The 21,621-nt window shown below is 36.4% G+C and overlaps 1 protein-coding gene across 1 annotated transcript; it reads right to left on the reverse strand.

Moving 5' to 3' along the window:
• Positions 1-1,154: 1,154 nt before the first annotated feature.
• Positions 1,155-21,080, reverse strand: HJURP (Holliday junction recognition protein). Its single transcript, XM_085072991.1, has 16 exons — positions 20,915-21,080; positions 20,042-20,108; positions 18,660-18,724; positions 17,696-17,723; positions 14,728-14,783; positions 14,188-14,224; positions 11,197-11,252; positions 9,892-9,990; positions 9,595-9,655; positions 8,957-9,012; positions 8,088-8,186; positions 7,262-7,322; positions 4,716-6,307; positions 4,127-4,187; positions 3,873-3,960; positions 1,155-1,786 (listed from the first exon to the last, which is right to left on the reverse strand). Exons 1-16 carry the CDS (start codon positions 20,996-20,998, stop codon positions 1,741-1,743), a joined length of 2,556 nt encoding a protein of 851 aa, XP_084929117.1. The 5' UTR covers positions 20,999-21,080; the 3' UTR covers positions 1,155-1,740.
• Positions 21,081-21,621: the final 541 nt, after the last annotated feature.

Consider the following 21,621-nt stretch of genomic DNA (forward strand, 5'->3'; position numbering starts at 1 on the left):
CATTCAAGCGTCAGTTCAATGGAACAGTAAAGAATAAGTAAACAAGAGGAAATATGATGGAAAAAGCAAAACTGTTTAGAAGGGAAGAATGGAACTCAAAGCACAAGAGAGATGAAAGTTTGTAAGTTGAGACAGATATACTCCAGTGATAATTATAGCATTTGATAATCACTGCAGTTGTACCTGCCTAAACAGTATTGTTAGGAAAAACAACACAGACTTTTGCTTATATCATCCTTTAAAGTGGTCTGTTGACTCACATGGTATTAGAGTATCAACTCTAAAAATAGTTGTCTAATTTTCTCCCTTTTTTGGGAGAAAATGGCATTGGCATGATCTTACTTCCAACACTTCAAGGTTTTCCAAGAATGTCCTCTTTAAATTATTTCAAAGTAATTTTCATGGAGACAATTTTGCAATGTTGTATAAACAAACTTGCCTTCCTACTTGGGTGAGCTGCATTAAAGTTGCTGTGTAGAAGTCTTACCTAGAGTCAGAACAGCTCCAAAACCCAATTCCAATTGACTTCTAAGTTACTTTAGAATTGAAAACATTAGTGAATTACAAAATCTCTCAGTCCTGGTGTATCAGGAAATACAGGGAAAGAATTACTTCAACAAATCCAAGAGGAAGATAGTTCATAAAACATATTCCCTACATTGCATCCATGTCTGGAAAAGGAAGAAAATTGAGCCACAAAAGCATTTCTAAAAGACAGTCTTTTGTTGCTGTCATTGAAACAAGCCTAATATCCAAATTACAAAGGACAGAATGTGTGCAGAAATTCTTATTGCAGAGAAAACCTCACTAGAAGCTCAACAGGCTTCTTGTCCTATTCAAGAACAATACTTAAGACAACAAGATTTTGATTTTAAAAGCTAAAATAACATAAAACACTCCTGTGTGTCTGGAAATAAAGGCAAAGAAAAACAATGTTTTCCTTTTCTGAAACTCAAAAATCTAAGAAGGAGCAGTGCTAATAAAACAGCAAGTACTTGACCTGACACCACTAACACAAGCCCCTTGACAAGAAAGGCCACAGCAGTGAAAACCCATGGGACCCTCACACCTCATTCTCATGTATTTGCTCACATAGTTATACAAACTCCTCGTGAGAATTCACGTAGCTGAAATAAAAATGTTGAAAGCAGGTATTTGTTCAAAACAGTTTTTTATTTAGAATATATAGTGTCAGGTAGAACTTTGTCAGAACACAGAACATAACTATTAAAACCACTATAAAGAGTAAAATTTTATTGAACCATCAACTTTGCTGATGAACTTGGAAAATTTTAACATTAAAATTGCATAGCAGACAAAAGTCTAACATATAACGGAATTTGGGTCTGAACTGATAAATCCAGAAAGCATGAACAGGAGGAATTTAGGTAAATGAGCTTGTCCCTTTTTATTAATACAGTAAGAGTCCAAGCTTACTAGGAAATAGAAAGAATGTAGATCACCTTCTGCTATTATAAACACTGTCAAATACGTAATTCCAACTTAGCAATTAACTGAGTAACAAGCGCCCTGTCAGAAGGGACAAACTCTTCCCTGAAGATTTGTATTCCAAAGAAGTATAAATCAGAACTAGTTTTGTATTACCAACATATGATGATACATCCTTGACTCTTGGAAGAAGAAACAATAAAATCCAACCTATAAAAAACTATGTTTTATCTGTAGCAGTCCATGAATGCTTCTCAGTGAGCTTTAACCAGGGAGTCATCCAAGGGATTGCTACAACTGGTCTTTCCCATCAGTGTAGCTTAATTTTCTGTATACCCTAAGGAGAAAAACCAAAACAAAACTCCGGTTTAGATGATGAAGTAAAACACACAAAAATGCTGTATTTTTCTGAAACTCCAATGAACAGAATGAAATTGAAACAAATTGTCAAAGCAAGGCATCTGAACATCTTGACTATGAACAGCAGTAGGCCTCCCTGTCTGCATTCCTATGTACTTTCAGATGGAGAGGAAGCTTTTCATGTTATGTCGTTTTAATGTCTCAGTAGTGCTACTACATCAATTTAAGTTATGCTTATCTATTAAACTTTGAGATGCAATCATTGAATGTATTCACAAATAGTTAAAAGTTAAAGACACAAGTGAGAACACAATTATTTCTCTGCATATTACTTAAGAAATTGCATAAATTTTCTCTCATATATTTTAAACGAATTTGGTTTACATCTGACAATTAAGTACAGCAGTTCAGCTGTAGGACAGCATTCCCACACAGCTGAAGAAAAGTTCATTAGTTATGAACATTTCCTTTTCAGAAATCTCTTTCATAATCATCTTCTAGATAAAGGCAATCTGGGTCCAGATAGAAAGACAATGTTCCTTTTTCTTCCCAACCATTCATTACAGCATACAGCATTTTGCCACATGGCTTAGGCCTAAAATTTGAGGGATCTGAAGTCATTAAAGAGCTTTACTGCTGGGAACCATAGAAAGCTAAAAATATCACACCACAGGCCTAAGGAAGCTTTCCAGCTGACATTCCATTTTGGCTACAAATCAGCAAACATGTCTTTGTGTAATTAAAGAACAAAGAAATAGATTTTATTCCAGATGGCTTGGAAGCAAACTCTGAAATCTTGATTTCTCTACTTATACACATTGAAGAAAGAAAAACCTTTTCCTTTAGAACAATAACTAAACTTACAGGAATGGCTATTTTGTATGGGGAGCCAGGACAATGAAGCAAGGAAAAATAAAAGGAAATCCAACAACTGAGAAGGACTTTGCTCAGCTAAGTGAGCATACTCAACATCACAGAAATGTCCTTGCATACTCATCAGCTTGTCGCCAATCTACCATTATACAAAAAATAATCCAAATATAATCTGTATCAATGTATTCGTAATACAAGCCTCTGAATTTCAACTGCATCGTTGCTTAAACTGAAACGTTTTTCTTTACATCATTAAGCCTCTTTTCTAGCTAAATTCTCCACACAAGTAATTTAGAACTTCAAAGGAAGGCTGAAAGCATTTCTAATTCAAACATTATCAGAAAATGTTGATATCAGCTGTATGATCATCTCAAGCATAGTGAAAGTATTTTGTGACTGAGTTTGAGAAGCCAGCATAACTTCTGGTGACAAATTAGGCTTTATGGCAAAAAAGCATGTCAAAAATGTTTTGGTAAATAAAATTAGGAATTGTTTAGAGAGCTTTTAATGCTTTTCAAATCCTGTTGAATATTAAATGTTCATAATTAAAAACCCAAGAGATCTGAAACTTGATAATCCTTTAAGAGTTACATATTTTCTGAGAAAAAAGACACAGTAGGCCAGCCAGTATTCAGGGAACTGGAAAGAGTGTCCTGCTTCCAGAGAGCTAAATACACTACCTGTAGTGACAACAGCAGGAAGAGAGAATCTCTGGTATCTTCCAAGCAGAGCCACTGTTAGTGTACACAGAGCCAAAATGCAGGTAATGAGGTCCAACTGCACAGAGGCCAGCTTTTGGAAGTCCTTTTAAATGGTAATACACTGCACCCTCCACACTCTACAGATCTGAGAGGACTTGTCAGCTCAAACAAACACACAGCCACAATCAAAACAATTCTGTAGCATATCTAAAATAATAAATGCCTCTATAATGAACACCAAATAAGGACTACAGCAGCTATTCAGTTAGGTCATCTCACTAAATTTTACTCAGCAGCTCTCCTTGCTGGACTCTGGCTAGTTTTGACCACAGACATTTGCCTCTCAGTCTTCAAATCTGCAGGTGTGATTACCTTGGGCTCTCCCATGCTCATTTGCATTCTACAAGTATGTGTGTAACCGTCACAGCTTTAATACAGGGACAGAGGAGTAAGAATTAATTTTGAAATCTTTTTTCAAGAGGCTATTACCTTCGGTGACCCTTCCTCGTGTTTCTGGGAGAGCTGCAATTCTCCATTGCCCCAGGCCAACAAGAGCATGCACCTGCAGTCCCAGATTCTGGTGATGAGAAATAGTATGAAAAGGGCAAGAACAATATTGAGTAGCATGAACATCACAGAATGTTGTTAAAATATTAGCCTATTTAAACATTAGAAATACTTTACTGGGCAAATTTCCTTACAAAAATATTCTCACACAAATTAATACAGTGTCTGAAACTAACCTTGCAGGGAAGTGTCAGGAATACCAAAAGCTTTATCTGAAGAATCATGAAATCCAGAACCCTGAAAATAAAGCATCAACATATAACATTGATTAAAAAAAACATACTATATCTCAGCTTGCCTCAGAAGAAATGACTGTGAACCTGGAAATAAGTCTCTGATTTAAATCAACAAGTCTAATGATTCCAGAGAAACCCAGTAACGGTTAATTTGCTTCACCTTGTCCATCCATAAAATTAATGTCATCATTTCAGAAGGATAACCCCATAACTGAGTTACTATTTGAGACCATTTTAACCAGTGACATTGTCTATTAAAATGGAATAAAATCTTTCATTTATAACCATTTCAAAGTTATTAAAAATAGAGAGCTTCCTCACATGATCCAGGAGATCTGATACAATTTATATTTTATCAAATAAATAACCCCAAGCCCCCAGAGCTGTAAAACATCCCTACTGACCAAAAAGCACTGGAAGTATGCTATCAGTAGTTCAAACAGATTGCAGCTCCAATCCATTTTTAAGCCCTTTTCCAAATACCTAAAAGTGGATTATATTTTTTTATTTTCACAAGGTCCTTAAATACCTGACAATGACAGCTGTGATTTGCAAAAATGTGGGGGTGGCTGCAGTTGTATGTGCTCAAAAAATCCATGCCAGCTACCTGAAGATTAAACTTTTCAATGTGGGAAATCTCTTGACATTTCCTTGAAGAAAAACAACGTTTTGGTATAAGTTTCAGTCGCTTTTCTGGTGAACAAGGAAGAGAGTTTTGAAAATTTCCTTCTCTTTTAACTCTGGAAATTGCAGAATAAGCTCGAACAGGAGAGTTCACAAGAGCATTTACAGTTTGAGGCATCTGTATGTCTTCATATTTCCTTAAATTTGAAGCTCTCTGAAACCCAGGAAATTTTGGAACAGCTTCCCTACACACTTCCTCATAGATCTGGTCAAATTCCACATCACACTGTTTAAGGGATTTTGCGCTGTCCCCTAAACTGCTCTTTACTAATCTTCCTTTCTCTTCAAGTTTCTGTGAATTTAAAAGAGGTCTTGCCAATGTCAAAGGCTTTTGGAATTCTTCAGAACACACATTGTAGTAGAGTTCCTGAAATGCATCTTTGTATTTATGGGGCATCTTTGAAGGACTCTGCTTCATAAACCGTGGGGAAAATGAGTGTTCGTGCTGGAAAGAAGCTCGTCTTTCAAAAATTTTTTTTTCAGGATTTATGAGCACAGTACTTGATGATCTTGCAGGAGAATAGTTAGTGATAAGCATACAACTGTTACTATTGCCATGGGAACTGCAAGCAGGTGAACAAAATTCTGAGGTACCAACACAAGAAAAGTCAGTTTTCTGAGTGTTTCTCTTAGTCTTTTTTACAAGACAAGGCACTCTTGAATCTGAAGTGACAGTAGATGTTATAAAGCTGTATTCTGAGGAACGTTTGTAAGCCAATTTTTCACTTTCTGTGTTCTCTGAATTCTTCGGTGAGGCAGTAGGCTGTAATTCATTTTCAACTAGAAATGTGTCTCCCATTCTAACCATAACATCAGGAAAAGCAGTGTATTTGGAAACTTTTTGGCCCTCTCCAGACGCCAAATGTTGTTCTAAACTTGAATCAGAGTAGTCCATTTCGATTTCATTTGTATCAGTATAAGCATAAGGTACCAGAGCAGATGAATTACTAATGAGGCAATTGTCATCACAAAATTCACTGCTCTCATTTCCGAAAGTTGGATTCTCCTTGTCTTCACTTCCACAGCTGTGAAATGCTTTCTTTGGTTTACAGGATCTGAACCCTCTCATTTTGTCTGCAGTGACACTGAGCTTTGGTCTTCTAGAATGCCATCTTTTGGACCTTAATTGTTTAAATATGTATTTTAACACTTTTGCCCGGGACTGCTTTGTCATGAGCCTTGAAAGCATCTCTACCATTGCAGGATACAAGTCTGCAAGAGTTGTGTCATTCCAGGAGCATTCCTCATCTGCAGACTGGTATTCTCCATGGATACTATCACAAAAAGTTTTACTCAGTTCTGGACAAGGTCGATGCCTGGTTACAGTTATTGCGTTTGATGAAGTGGGAACACCTGAATGTTGTAACTGCAGATATTTGGATGAAGAACATTCATTTGACAACTCTGGTTTCTTTCTGCAACCAGCAGCTTGATTGCCTATTAAAAAAAAAAACAAACAAAGAACAACCAAAACCACAATCATTGAGTCAAAAAACAAAAAAAGAAGACAGAGAGAAAGCCAAAACTATTAAGGCACTTCCAGTAATATATAACTTAAAACTAAGTGCATACGATACAGATAGTCTTACTGTAATAAATATCATGTTTCATTAAGCTTTAATGCCAGGCTAAATGGATGATTAACATGCAATCAATTAAGGGAAAAATTAGTACACTTCCTAACCATATGAAATCCACAGATTATAGAGGACAGAAATTAAATGTACTGGGGAAAAACCCAACTATTCAAAGGAGCATAATATACAGATATTCATTGCAGAGTAAGACTTCTTTGCCCTTTGTGACTTCTGGTCAGAATTAACAGATTTATCCAAAAGGTTTTGTTACTTTTTTTCCCATGCTCCTTGAAAGCTTTGTACTTGGCTAGTACAAATGCAGCTTTTACCTCCACAAACCATGATGAAAATAATGCATTTTGTAGTTGTTAAAATATTTGTTCTTAGGTTTGCATCAAGTCTGGAAAGCTTCTGAAGAAAGTTTACTAGCAAAGTACCACTTTGACTAGCAGTTACCAACAGCCCCAAAGCCAGTCTATTACATTCCTTGAATTTAAAATAAGCAGAACTAAAAAAAATATTGCTTTCAGTGAGCTAAATGCTGCTGAATTTTGTAACCATGCATATTTTTTTCCCGAGGATATGTAAGAAAAGCTGAGTTAACATACACATTATTATTTCTGTTTTACAAATACATTTTCCCATAAGCAGAATCATGACTAACCTCCATTTGAAATCCAGCCTAGTGAACATTTCAGCTGGATAAATAATGCCTTTGCATTTACAAGTAAGTACATTTCTTTTTCTAATAAATTTTAATAAAATCACATTTTTAAACTAATATATTTGAACAACAGAAAAGATTTAATCGTACCAGTCAGTTCTTGCACTGGTAAAGCTGAACGATGACTTTTTGACGAACCCAGAACTGGTATCTGAAAAACAAATAAAGCAAAAAGTCTAATATTCTAAAGTTTTTTCATGTTTAAGATAACATCAAAACGTTCCTTGTGACTCCCCCTGCATGCAGTTCTAGGCCATGTACAGTTATGGGGCTCTTTAGGGGCTCAGCCAAGCTCATGCAAAGTGGAAGACATCAAGTCTAAGACTTCAGTAAGAAGTTTTAGGAGTTACTAGTTTAATCTTGGAAAGCTATTCATCGTTTTTCTCAATTTATGCATTATGTATCATGCATTAATCGCTTTCTCCAAATATAAGAATTTATACACAGATATATATGTATATATATATAAGCACACACCCAACCCCCTGCCCCTGGATAATCTATACATCTCTGGCAGCTCCAGCAGAAAACAGAAGCTGTACCACGTATACCATAGCACTTCAACTCCAGTCCCCCTCACCTCCCAAATCAAAATTCTTATTTTCTCTACAAAGCTCAAATTTGGACTTTTTGGAAAACTTATTGATCAAAGATCAAACTTGCACGTCAGGGTTCAAAGAACAAAATAGAAAAGTAAAAAGAAAAGTAAAAGTAAATTTGTAAATAATTTGCTCTGTTTCTTACAAATAATTGCTGACAAAAACCTGAGATAATGTATATTTAGGCAGGCATTAAGCAGGAAAAAACAATGGTAGAACCACCGAGAAATTGTGTTAAAATTCAGTGTGCTACCCAGTTAGAGAGTTCTTACTTTATTCTAACCAGCTAATAACTTAGAATAGCAGAAATATGTTACCATCATCCATTTGGGAATTCCTCTCTCATCATCTTGTACTATTGAATCCACTTGTACTCTTTCATACTTTAGGATTTTTCCATCATCTACATCCATATTCTTAGAGGAAAATGAAATTATTAAAACACGTGGAAATTATTGGCACAGACAAACCCAAACTTATTACTCAGATTTATTGCAAACTATTATTATTCAGATAAGTATATGCAACCATCATAAGCTTACTTTTAAAGTATACATTTTACACAAAAAAAACCAAACCAATCAACCAACAAAAAAACCCCCAAAACAAACTAACAAAAAAAAAAGCACACAAAAAACCCACCCCAAATAACAAACCAAAAACCCCTACCAAATCCCAAAAAGGAACTATATGTGAAAACATTTAAAAAGGAACAATTGACTAGTTTATTCAGGGAAAAGCACACAAGGCCTTGAAGATCCACTGATAAAAACAAACTAACACAACACCCATATAAAGAAAAGGAAAAAAAGAAGGAAAATGGTTACAAAGCTCTGATAATTACAGCTGAAAATCTTAACATCCCTTGAGAACTCATATTAAGGTCTTATCTGCAATGCTTCTCCATGCAAAATCTAAGAGAATTTAGTAAGAAATGGCAATTCATTAGTTAACTGTCACCTTCTGAAGCAGATTGCATTTGCTGTTGTTAGAGAGAAGACACTAGCACTATGCTAAACAAGTACAAAAAGTAAATCACATTTTTGATAATGGTATTTGAGCAAGCAGAACACAGGATTAAAATGTCTGCACACACAAAGTGTGAGTTGTATTTTTCTTCAGCAGTGGAAATACTCTAAGTAGTCCTGTCAACTATTACATTATCTTAGACACCTGAAATTTTTACCTGGAGGTGAAAGTCTTCTGATTTTTTTCTTACTGAAACTCTATTATGTGCTCCACCTGCAATTTGAAGGTAAATAATACATAAAATCTAATTGAATTCAAAACCAAAACAGAGATGCTTAAAAGCACACACTGTGTGTTAATGACTACACTGTTTTCATTTTAGAAAATACTTTTCTACTATAAATTTTAGGTGTATTACATTTCCATTTCAATTCCAATTGAAAAGCATGGTTGGTGGGTTCCTAAATGACTTGAGTGGAACAAAGAAGGGTGAAGGTAACTTGTTCACAACCAGTGCCTCAAGATTTATGTTAAACATTTCAGAGAGTAAAGTATTTTTAAAGCTTTCTCTTCTTGCCATGTAACATTCATTTTTCATTAATGCATAATTCCCACTACATTCCTAACTATCCCAACAAAGATAGCAAGGACCTTCTATCACACTTCTTCTGAGTCGCTTCCTACTGTCAAGACCACCTTAGAGCTCACAAAGTGAGAAATAAGGCACACTTGAGAATATGAAAAAAAAAATCCAAATATTTTAGCTCAATTTTTAGGTATTCTATGGGTATTTGTGTGAAAGAAATGTAAAAAAATGTTTTTTTTGCTATATGTAGCCAAAAGATTAAATTGTACCAGTCAGTTCTTGCACTGGTGAAGTTGAACGATGACTTTTTGACGAACCCAGAACTGGTATCTGAAAAACAAATATAGAAAAATATATAGAAAAATATATAGAAAAACAGATAAAGAACAAAACAAATAATTGCTCTCAAAAGCCTGAGATAATGTATATTTAGACAGGCATTAAGCAGGAAAAAAACAATGGTAGAACTACCGAGAAATTGTGTTAAAATTCAATGTGCTACCCAGTTAGAGAGTTCTTACTTTATTCTAACCAGCTAATAACTTAGAATAGCAGAAATATGTTACCATCATCCATTTGGGAATTCCTCTCTCATCATCTTGTACTATCGAATCCACTTGTACTCTTTCATACTTTTGGATTTTTCCATCATCTACATCCATATTCTTAGAGGAAAACGAAATTATTGGCACAGACAAACCCAAACTTATTACTGAGATTTATTGCTAAGTAGTATTATTCAGATGAGTATATGCAACCAGCATAAGCTTACTTTTAATGCATACATTTTACACAAAAAAACCCAAACCAAACCATACCCCCCCCAAAACAACAACAAAAAACCCCAAAACCACCCTCCTGAACAAAAAAAAAAAACCCCAACCAAAAAAAGAACAAACCCATAAACCAAACCCCTACCAAATCCCAAAAAGGAACTATACATAAAAATATTTAAAAAGGAATAATTAACTGGTTTATTCAGGAAAAGCACACATGGCCTTGAAGATCCAATGATATAAACATACAACACCCAAAAAATGAGAAAAAATAAGGAAAATGGTTACAAAGCTCTATAATTACAGCTGAAAATCTTAACATCCCATGAGACCTCATACACTCATACTAATTAAGGTCTTATCTGCAATGCCTCTCCATGCAAAATCCATGAGAATTCAGTAAGAAATGGCAATCCATTAGTTAACTGTCACCTTCTGAAGCAGATTGCACTAGCTGCTCTCAGAGAGGGGCACTAGCATTACGCTAAACAAGTAAGGGAAGTAAATCACATTTTTGATAATGGTATTTGAGCAAGCAGAACACAGGATTAAAACGTCTGCACACACAAATGTGAGTTGTATTTTTCTTCAACAGTGTAAATACTCCAGATAGTCCTGTCAACCACAGTCCAGTCTGGGAAGCAGCAGCAGAAGATTCCAGTCTGATTTTGTTAAATCAGCCACTATTTCACATTTATCTTTTGTTTTAAATTATTTTCCCTATTCATGCAAGATTCTCAGGTGAATGACCATATTCTTTATAAGTGTTCTCACTTTATGATCCCTCTGGTTACTCTTTTTTCTTACATAGAAAAGTCCTTCTCAGGGTTGCCTGCTGATGGAGTACATTGTCTGCCTTTCTCTGGCCTACTGGTATTACCAAGACAATAATATAATTTGTTATTGGTCTTTGTGACATTATTTATTGAACCTCTCACTTGCTGTAAATGCTAAAAATGTGCATTAAGATGTAGACTATACTCAGCCTTCTGCTGACTGCATCAACTCATTTGGCATGTGTGAACTATTCAAATAGTTAATAATTTCTATTGAACACAAAATCATTATATATTATTAGACACCTGAAATTTTTACCTGGAGGTGAATGTCTTCAAATTTTTTTCTTACTGACACTACATCACGTGCTTCACCTGCAATTTGAAGATAAATAATACATAAAATCTAATTGAATTCAAAACCAAAACAGAGATGCTTAAAAGCACACACTGTATGTTAATGACTACACTGTTTTCATTTTAGAAAATACTTTTCTACTATAAATTTTAGGTGTATTACATTTCCATTTCAATTCCAATTGAAAAGCATGGTTGGTGGGTTCCTAAATGACTTGAGTGGAACAAAGAAGGGTGAAGGTAACTTGTTCACAACCAGTGCCTCAAGATTTATGTTAAACATTTCAGGAAGTACAGTATTTTTAAAGCTTTCTCTTCTTGCCATGTAAGATTCGTTTTTCATTAATGCATAATTCCCACTACATTCCTAACTATCCCAACAAAGATAGCAAGGACCTTCTATCACACTTCTTCTGAGTCGCTTCCTACTGTCAAGACCACCTTAGAGCTCACAAAGTGAGAAATAAGGCACACTTGAGAATATGAAAAGAAAAAAATCCAAATATTTTAACTCAAATTTTTAGTTATTTTATGGGTATTTGTGTGAATGAAATGCAAAAAAAATTTTTTTTGCTATATGTAGCCAGATCTTCCAATTCATTATTAGCTAAAGTCACAGTCATCCATGATCGTAAAATATGTGACTGCATTGTAAGGTCTTATTTCTGAATTTCCCTGGACTTACCACAGGGAAAGAAAAAGCAGAGGAGAATAACCCTGAAAATGCTGAGTGAAAAAAATCTTGGTAATGCTATTTACCACATCATGGCCTCATCATAGTACTCTTAAATTGCTATTACTCTTTCTGCCATACAACCTTATTCCTCCAGTAGAATTGGGCACAAACCTGTCAGATTGCTTCTTAAACACTCATCAGGATGAACAGACTAGACTGCTATAAAAATGGGAAGTTCTTGAGATAAAGGGAACAACTCCTGTGTCCAGAAATGGTCGACTCCAAAATGCTAATTACAAATTATTAGAAAACAGCTTGTATCATAGAATGGATTGATTTGTGTTCAAGTTGAATATTCTAGGCATGAATCCTCAAGACACTAATTTTAGTACATCTTCAATGTACTGTCAATCACACTTTCAAATCACTGGAACTTCAATTATTAGCAGAGGGCCATGGCACAGAATGGAAAAAACAAAGTATTTTCTCCAGAGAATCTGAAGGTGTTTTTAAAGGCCAAAAGGGAAATTCAGTAACACCTTTGTGCCTCAAAGGTAAAAGAAAGAGAAAAGAAGAAAACTTCCACTTTTCTCTCTCAAATGTTTGACCTATAATACAGAAAGCTATTTCACTGGAGATGCACCCAAACACTATTATTACCTTAGTTATATCTTATAAATCTCTTTCTCCAAATAAATTCAATTTTCTGTGGTAGCATCCTGCTAGATACAAGAAATTGTTCAGATATACTCTGCCATGCTACTTTCTGTGAAAGTAAAGAGGGTAACCCTGAAAACTTTCCTTACTAAGGACAGACTAATACTTGTGGGTCCAGGTGAGAGCTGTTCCACTTTACTTTTACCTGCTGTAGACAGGCTTTGCATATTTTCACACAAAAATAGTGTATAATACCTGGAAGAAACACTGTTTTCACTGAGAAGTGTGAAGTATTCTGTATGAATACTAAAAATGGAAAACACCTGCGAAAACTAGAATTTTAGCTAAAACAGCAAAAGACAAATTTTTCCTAAGTTAGTATGCCCTACTGGTAACCTTTTGTGTATTAAAAAAGCCACCAAAACCGAACCAATAAAAAAAAGCGCCCAAAAACCCCCAAGCACCAATTTTTTATGTGAGGAATCCAATCCCACACCTCTAAGAATCTAATTTGTACATCTTACAGTATTTGGAGATAGCTGGGACACATGGAAGTTTCTATAAATCCTCTCCAGTCTCTTTGTAGACCATTCATAAGAGGAGGAGAAGTGGATAATCATATTATTGTATACTGCTGTCCAGGTATCAGAGTCTGAACCACTTCACTTATTTATCCCATAAGTGCAAAATACAAAGGACACTTACAGAAGCCAAGCTACTGGCGCCTCTGAAATTTCTTTCCTATATTTCATTGAGCAGGTTGAGAAAAAAGTCATGTCATCTAAATAAGCAGAAATTATTCTATCATTCAAGTAGTTATTTGAAATTATCCTCTCAAATGATAGGATGAAACATTTCACGTTGCTATTTTCTATTTACCTTCAACATATAAGTGATTGTCTGCTTTAGAGGAAGCTATGTAGATTAACAACCCAAAGTTATACCCGAGTACTTAAAGCCCAGCTAACCATATTTTACTGCAACTGCTCTTTCAGCCATTAACTGCTAGTTAGCACCTAGCCATAGTTTAAGTTATTAAAAATAGTAACTTTATTTGCTAAAGAATCAAAAATGTTGAGTAATACCATTTTAAAATATTAAAAAAAAAACAGTCAAAGAATGTTGCCACTAATTAATGCAATCAAATAATTATTTGGGAATGCAAGGTCAAAACCTCCCCAAAAAACTTTGCAGACAAGCCACATGACTTTTGTAAACCTTTACAAACACTACTGCAGAATTTTTGCAACTGACTGCAAACCTCTGGTTACTGCTCCCCTAATATTTAATGTATGTTTTAGTTATTAGTAACATTTCTATTGACACCTAGGCCGATGTTTTTATTTCATTGTTCCTTTCTTTAATAAGGACAGTTGTACATATTCCACATCAACTTTTCAATGTATCAGGGGATCATGACTGAAATTTCAACAAGTAACACGAATATTGAATTCATAGAATTACTGGTACCACAGACTCTTGCTATTCCTATTCTCTACTTTCTGAAAGGGTCAGAATATGTATAAAAACTAATTTAACTATATTAGAAAGTGATGAACAACTTATTTGCAATTTCCTCAAAAAGTTAAAGGGTAGTAAGCAGTAAATTAAAAAACCCACCTGTATCAGATGTATCCTCAGAGTTCTCAGAAGATTCCTTAAAAGCACATGAAAGGAATTTTAATACCTGGTAGCTTAAGCTATAATAATTAGTCTGTAAAATGTTTTGCTTTCACTACTTACTCAATTTTTTTTTGGGGGGTGGTAGTGTTGGTGAAACAAGTGCAGTTGTATTCCACAAATTCTGTCCAAATCACACCATCTTTATTAACAATTCTTTACACAAACTTATTGTGCATCAAAAGAAGCTATTCTACATTACACAGATTTTACAAATAATAATTAAAGTTAGACCCACATATTGTATAACTAAAAAGGCACTTGATGGTTAAAAGCCTATATTAAACTGCTCTCTCATTTCCCCAAAGAGGCTGTCAAAGAATCATACAATGGTATGAGTTGGAAGGGACCCTGAAGATCACCTAGTACCAACCCCTCTGTGATGGTCAGGGACACCTTCCAATAGACCAGATTGCCCAAAGCCTCATCCAGCCTGGCCTGGAACACTCTATAAAAGCAGATGCAATGTGGTGTCCATACCTGACGTACTGTTGAGTGCTCATCTTCAAAATCACTGCTCTGTTGCTTTGATATTTCTTAGCATGAATGGGAACAGAAAAAAACTATTACTTTTATAATATTTAACCTGTCTTGGGTTTTTTTAAAATATTTCTTTTATTTTTCCCTCTATTTTTGTCCTATCACCAGTGGCTCTAGTAATTGTTTTCTTTTTCTGACTCACTTCAGCCAGTCACACTACTATGAAACACAAGCCAAAGTACTCCAGCACACATTTTATCACTATTGAACAGTGCAGAAAACCTGTTTTGTGTGCTTTACACTGGAAGCACCTGTGCATATCTTCTAGCACAGTGTGCACTATTTTTACAGCGGAGTGTGACATCCTTGGTAGGCTCAACCAGCTTTCAAAATTGTCTCTTTCTGCATTTGATTATTCCCAGATATGTCTATTACTTTGAACTTCTTTCCACAAAATTACCCAAATGGTACTTTCAGTTTTAGCCCAAATTTGTCAGACATCTTTCTCAGTGGTCAACCCTACTTAGTATAATCTGAGATTTAATTAAGGGTATCCCCTCTTGTACTGTTTACTTAAAAAAATATAAACTTATCATGTTCACAGGACAAATCCTGTAAAAAAAATCCCCCATGTTTCCCTCAAGTTTGGACACAGACCATCCATAATTATTCTAACCACAGTTTTCCAACCAGTGGGCAACAAAATCAGTCTCTCATATAAAATTCATCAAGCGTATTATATAACTAGAAGGCTCTGGTTTAAGGCTGTACCCTTCTTTGGAAATTTATTTTCATTATTTTGCAAAATACTACAGTAATACTTCCTTTAGAATATTTTTTTTAGAAGCTGAATAATGCATTTTCTAAACATATCTGGATTGGGAACACAGGAAATTAGAGTAACACAGTAGTGTCCAGTTTAAATCCCTTAACCAAGAAGAGTTTATAAAACACCACATAGGATGTTTTGTTTAAAAAAAAATTGAGGAAAGAAAGCATTTTAAGTGGCTAATATATGACAGAAACATCACTTCTCTTGGAGGCTGACATTTAACATACCTGGTCCTCCCTTATTGAGAGTTGCCATATATAAAAAAAACCCCACCACTCAAAGGTTTGTCATTTTAACCAGTAAAACTCGATGAGGGTGCTGGATATTCTATCCAAATAGTAAAACTTGAGTCTAGCAAAATTCAGAACTGTGAGTTGGAAAAAAACAACACAAGTTATATTCCAAGGGAAGAGGTTAATTTATAAATATTTGGCTTAATGTTTAATTCTGACACTTCATAGCACAAAACTTTATGTATCTTAATTGAAAACACTTAGTAGGCCCACATGAGTATAAAACATGAAAAAGTAAAATTTGTACTTAGCTTTAACAATCCATAATCAGAAGTGTGGGGTTTTTTTTTTGATTGGTTGGTTGAGGGTTTTAGGTATGTATGTTGGTTTTTTTTGTTTGTTTGTTTTTAAAGCTAACAGCAACCACAACCAGACACTTCAAACATTTACTCATGTGCCTTTGTATTCCAAATAAAAAAAGTCAGTGCAAGATATGGTTTTCTTAAACTGAGTAAAATTTATGAGATTGTATTTTTTTATGGAATATGTAAATATACATGTATAAATACAAATCTATGCAGGTGTGTTTTCTTATAAGAAAAGCTGTTCACCCAACTTTAATATTTATTTAAGTATTTCTTCTCTAGGAAAACTTAAAATTAAATAATAAAGACTTTTTCCAAGTTATATTAGAAGTTGGAAAAAGACATATCATCCATCTTTTTGCTTCTCTATGTCATCTGTAGTGCAGTATGCTTAATTTAAAATTAATTAGATGACTCCGTGGCATTAAAGAACTCCAAGTAAACTCCTTTCTTTTAAGGGCTTCTAAGACATTCAGACCCTGAATTAGATTAGCAAAGATTGGAAAAATATTTCTTCTAAAAGACTTCAAATACCATATTTTTGAAAAAACTCATTTTCTTTCCAAGTTTTACCACAGACTCTAGCCCAATTTTTTGTACTCCTCGGCCCCATCATCTGAATGGAGCAATTAGAGGTAAAGATCTGGACCATCCGAACCTTTTTGTATCAGAACCTTATTTGCCAGCTGTACATTTAAATTTCTTAGGCTGATTCAAAGTCTGTACCTTTCCACTGTATGGACAAATTTTTTGTGTTGTAGAAGAGGAGTGGTGCTAGGCAGTGTTTTGTCCTCTGGTGTTTCATATAAAAGTTTCTCAGATGAATGTCATAAAACAGCAAAAAACCCACACTTCCACCCCATTATTTATCCCAGTAGAAATATATATTTTATTGGACCATATAGCTCCTTTTCAGAAAAATCTTCCAATGTTACACCCCTCCCCCGAGTAGTATCATATTTACACTCTGGTGTGCAAACTTATTTTGATTTCAGTACTGAAGCTTGATTTCTAGTGAAGTAACAGTATGTTACTTTTTCCTGAAGGCAGCCTGATTCATTGAGTATACTGAATAATCTGCTAAATTTTCGATAGTTCATTATGCAACTTCATGAGATTCTTTTAGTACATATTTTTAAATATGCCTAGTTATCTAGATATTTTCAAAAAGCTAACAACATTCATAATCCTCTACTATAACCACGTAAGTCAGGGTTGGAATTTTTAGATTCATTGATCATCTGACAAAACTGACAAATACAACAAAATCCTCTTTGATTAATTTATAAGGGGAGCTTATTTTAATCAACTTGTTATGATGGCACCATCAATTATAATGTATTTACCCATCTTAAAATTTTAAACTATATTTCTGAATCCTAATGAACATAAGTATTGTTGATTTATTAGATGGTTCCTCACACAAAACCCAGTGAATATCCTAAAGAGTTTAGCATCAACCTGAATATCTTTATTAAGTCAAGACTCTTTGGATAAGATAATTTATAGCAGGGTGTTTTTTAACACTTTACCTGTACTTTTACTCCTTTGTCTTTGTCTATTATGCTGCAATTAAAAAAAAAAAAATCTTAGAATAGCAAAATTATTTTAACCATTGCCTTTACTTACTTTGGTATAGCCCACAACTACCTGACCAGTCAATTTACTCAGGTTTGCCAAGGCCTGACCACAAAATCCACAAGTATTTTGTAAAACTTACCTGATCATTCACTTTTTCTCATACTGATGCTGCTAAAATCACTACAAGAACATATCTTGGCCCACATAAGAGGCTAAGAGGGAGAATTTCCCTAACAGTTCTTAATGGATTTAGTTGGGAAACTTGTGCAGCAATGCTTAGTAGATTGTGCACAAGATATTTCCAGGAGTGGAAAGGAAAGGGAATCATAAATGCAGCCTCTTTTTTGTCTCCATTAAATCCACTCTTGTTCCCTCAGACTGAATTTCATTCCTCATCCCTTCACTCTGTGGGGTTCAGAACAGCTTGTTAACTACCAAGGCACACTATATGGGCAATGACTTTACCCAACACATTGAGTGGTGAGACTGCAAAGATTCTTTAATTAATTTAGCATTATTTTACAGGGAAACAAAAAAGAAACTAAAGATGAAACCAGGAAGCCCTGTTGCATTGAAGAACTGATTACCTGAACCAAGATAAATTGATTCAATGCCTTAATTTCACTGAAAATATTCTGATGAGTTCCAAAAATACACATTCCCAAAAGACAGCAATTGAAAAAGAAACACGTTTTCCTGATTTAGAAGTGGTGCTAACCACTGATAAATGGTCATCTGTTTTAGTCTATTGCATCTGAAAATCTTAAAATATCCTAAAACCCTATTTTAAAGCAGATGCTGACCTCATTAATACCTCTTTAAACACATGGCACAGGTAGATTAGAATATAATCTTATCTATGCATATATAAAGAAATATTGTTACATTTTCACTGCATAGTAGGACTCTATTATTAAATACCTTAAATTTTTTTTTCTTCCATTTTTTAACATCCTTTCTTGACATATCCCCCCATCGTTTTGGTCCTAGAAATAAAAAGTAATAATATTAACACAGCTTTTCTTATAACACCATCTATACTGCATATCATTTTAAAAAACATAAATATTTGGGAAGAACATATTACAGAATAACAAAGCATTACCAAATCTGAACAGTCTCTATCACAATTGCTGAATTAAAACTTAGAGGAAAACAAACCAAGAGAATATGGTAATTCAAGTTAATTGAGAAGTGAGGCAAGGCAAAAAAAAAAAAAAAAATCACATGCTGAGTCTAACAAGACAGAGCTACAATCTAAAGAGCATTACAGCCCCATACACAACCAAGGGGGTGAAAAAAGGCAAATACTTTCAGTTTTTAAATTTTATTTAATGAATGCAGACTACATGGTATCTGAGGTTAGTTAAAGCCATAATCAAGGCTCTACAGGATTGAGATCCATATTCATTCTATATTGAATAGAGGTTACTAAACCAAAAGCATAACTAAGCCTTACAAACTTGATGCTGTCTATTACAGTACTGTGTGAATGTTTCCTCCCTCTCCCAATGTGAAATGTGTATCAAATGCAAGCTTGCCAGTCTGTAAAAACCTTTGGTGTCCAGCTGGTACTTCCTGTGTATGTCCAGTAAGTTACAAAAACTGATATGGCAGTAATCCTCACTTCAGTGATAATAAAACCTGGCAGAAAATTCATTTCCTAGTAAATACTGAGTCATAAGTCCCACTAAAACCCTGGGCAATACATTTTAAACCAACAGCTCTTTTTCCTCAATAAGATTTCCATAAGCATTATTGCTCTAAAATGAATCAACCACTACAATGAAAGACTGGGTAAATATTGCCACAGGCCCACATGGCTTAGATCTATGCTAACCATGGAGGAACATGCAAAGAAAAGTTAAAGAGACTATCTCCCTACTCCACCCTGAAGTTTGGCATAACAGAATTTTATCAGAGTAGTATTCAGAATATCAAGTGGAGATGAAAATACACAATCCATTCATGCATAGCAACTCCTGCTAATATCTCCATTCCTTTGCTTCCTCTCAGTCATCTCCATTTTGATTCTTCTTACAAGTCATTCAAGCATTACCCATTTTTACCCTCAACTTCGCTAATAGCTCTCATCTTGTCTAAAATGGAGAACCCAAGAGACTAAGACTGCACACAGGAGTAAGCTCTTGATATAATACCAAAGTCTACATATGAACTGTCATACCTAAGTGAACAAAACTCATTATCTGTTGCACTTAAATGTTCTATAGCTGTCAACACTGCATGCTTTACTAAGTCTAAATATACAAGTTGTAAACATTATAGCTTTAAGAAGTTCTTACCTTGAGGTGTATCGTAAGTGAGAGTATCCAAGGAAACAACAAAGTCATCTTCAAAAGGATGATTATACTAAATAAAGAGAACCATTAAATATTAAACTATCAAAGCAACGTTTTTAACGTGTTTTATGTATTGTTTTTAGGACAACTTTGTTTTATCTGAAACATGAAGTTATCAGTATGTTGTTCTATTGGCTAAAGCTAGAAGTCAGCAATCTGAAAATATTAACTTCTACAGGAAACCGGCGTATTTTAAGCATGTGTGCAAGCCATTCAGTCTCAAGGCATAAACCAGCCAGTGCCAAAACAGGGCTCCAGAGACCTTTCAAAAGCAATTAAACTGCTCTCTTACAGTTTCATCCAAACTTCTTCAGCAGTAACTAAAAGCAGCCCCCACCAAAGACCAACAGCTCATGACATGCAAAAATATCCAATCTGACAGCAGACGAGAAAACCCAGGAGCCAGTCTGAGCCAGATGGCAGCACAAAGCATCTCCTGAGCAGGAAAGCCTGCCTCCCGGAATAAACACACGCATCTCTGCGCGGAGCTGACAGTCCCCACACCTTGAACACAGAGCGGCTCTCAAGGCAGGACGATTCGCCCAGGGAGTCTCCCACTTCCTGTAGAGGAAAATCCCCGCCTAACGCAAGCTAATCGGGGTTAAGGACACTATCAAGCCAGCTCGCGTTTGCGATGAAGTCGCTTATTCGACACTGGCAGTCCCAGGTTTCCGTTTTGTGGATGTACCCGGGAGCTGGCCCTTTGCTAGCTCGCTCCTGCAAAGGCACAGAGCGCTCAGCTGCTTCAAGGCCCCGCTTCCCCCCCACCCCTCCGGACGGGCCCGGAGCCCGCGGCCAGCCGGCCCAAGAGCTTACCTGCTCCAGGATGCGGTTCATGGTGGCCACGAAGCGGGCGTTGCTCCGCCGCAGCCCCTCCTGCAGCTCTGCATCCCGCTCCATGGCGGAGCCGCTCCCGCCGGCGGCGGACACTCCGCGCTCGCCCCGCGCTCCCCTCAGCCAGGCCGGCCGCTCCGCCCCGCGCCAATTCAAACCGCGCGCCTCTGCCCCCTTCGCCGCCTCCCATTGGCTCCTGCGCACATCAGTCCCGGCGTTGTAGCCAATCGAAGCGCGCGGTGGGCGAGCTTTATATTCTGATTGGCTGCTGGGGCTACTGAGTGCCCGATCCCCCCCGCCTCTAAGTCCTGGCTTTGGGCGCCAAACCAGGCACGGCGCGAGGTCGCTGCTCCACTTGGCAACAGTGGCCGGCCGGGGACTCCCATTGGCTGCGGTGCCGGCTGCAGCGGCCGGCCGGGGACTCCCATTGGCTGCGGTGCCGGCTGCAGCGGCCGGCCGCGGGCTCCCATTGGCTGCGGGGCGCGGCGCCGCGTGGGCACAAGGCCCTTGTTGCACCGGCAGGACGAGGCAGCGCTGGGCACAGAGGGCCTGGGCGCTCCTCCGGCCTGGGCTGCTGCAGGCAGCGCTTCACAGAGTGCTGTCTCTCTGTGCGGTTCGGCCAGACGGTCAGAGCACTCGGGGCTGGGGAATTTGGCGCTCGATGGCTGCCCTCCCCAGTCCCTCTCCAG

Source organism: Lichenostomus cassidix, chromosome 1, assembly GCF_008360975.1.
Source record: "Lichenostomus cassidix isolate B80296 chromosome 1, HeHo_3.0, whole genome shotgun sequence".
Classification (NCBI taxonomy): domain Eukaryota; kingdom Metazoa; phylum Chordata; class Aves; order Passeriformes; family Meliphagidae; genus Lichenostomus; species Lichenostomus cassidix.

Bases quoted from the DNA above. Each gene is read 5' to 3' on its own strand.
- HJURP (XM_085072991.1), bottom strand. From the start codon at position 20,998: ATGGAGCGGGATGCAGAGCTGCAGGAGGGGCTGCGGCGGAGCAACGCC. The intron at 9,991-11,196 runs GTAAAAATTTCA...TTTTCCTCTAAG, and splicing joins TTGAAGACATTCACCTCCAG to AATATGGATGTAGATGATGG. The intron at 7,323-8,087 runs GTAACATATTTC...TTTGTTTTTCAG, and splicing joins GAATTCCCAAATGGATGATG to ATACCAGTTCTGGGTTCGTC.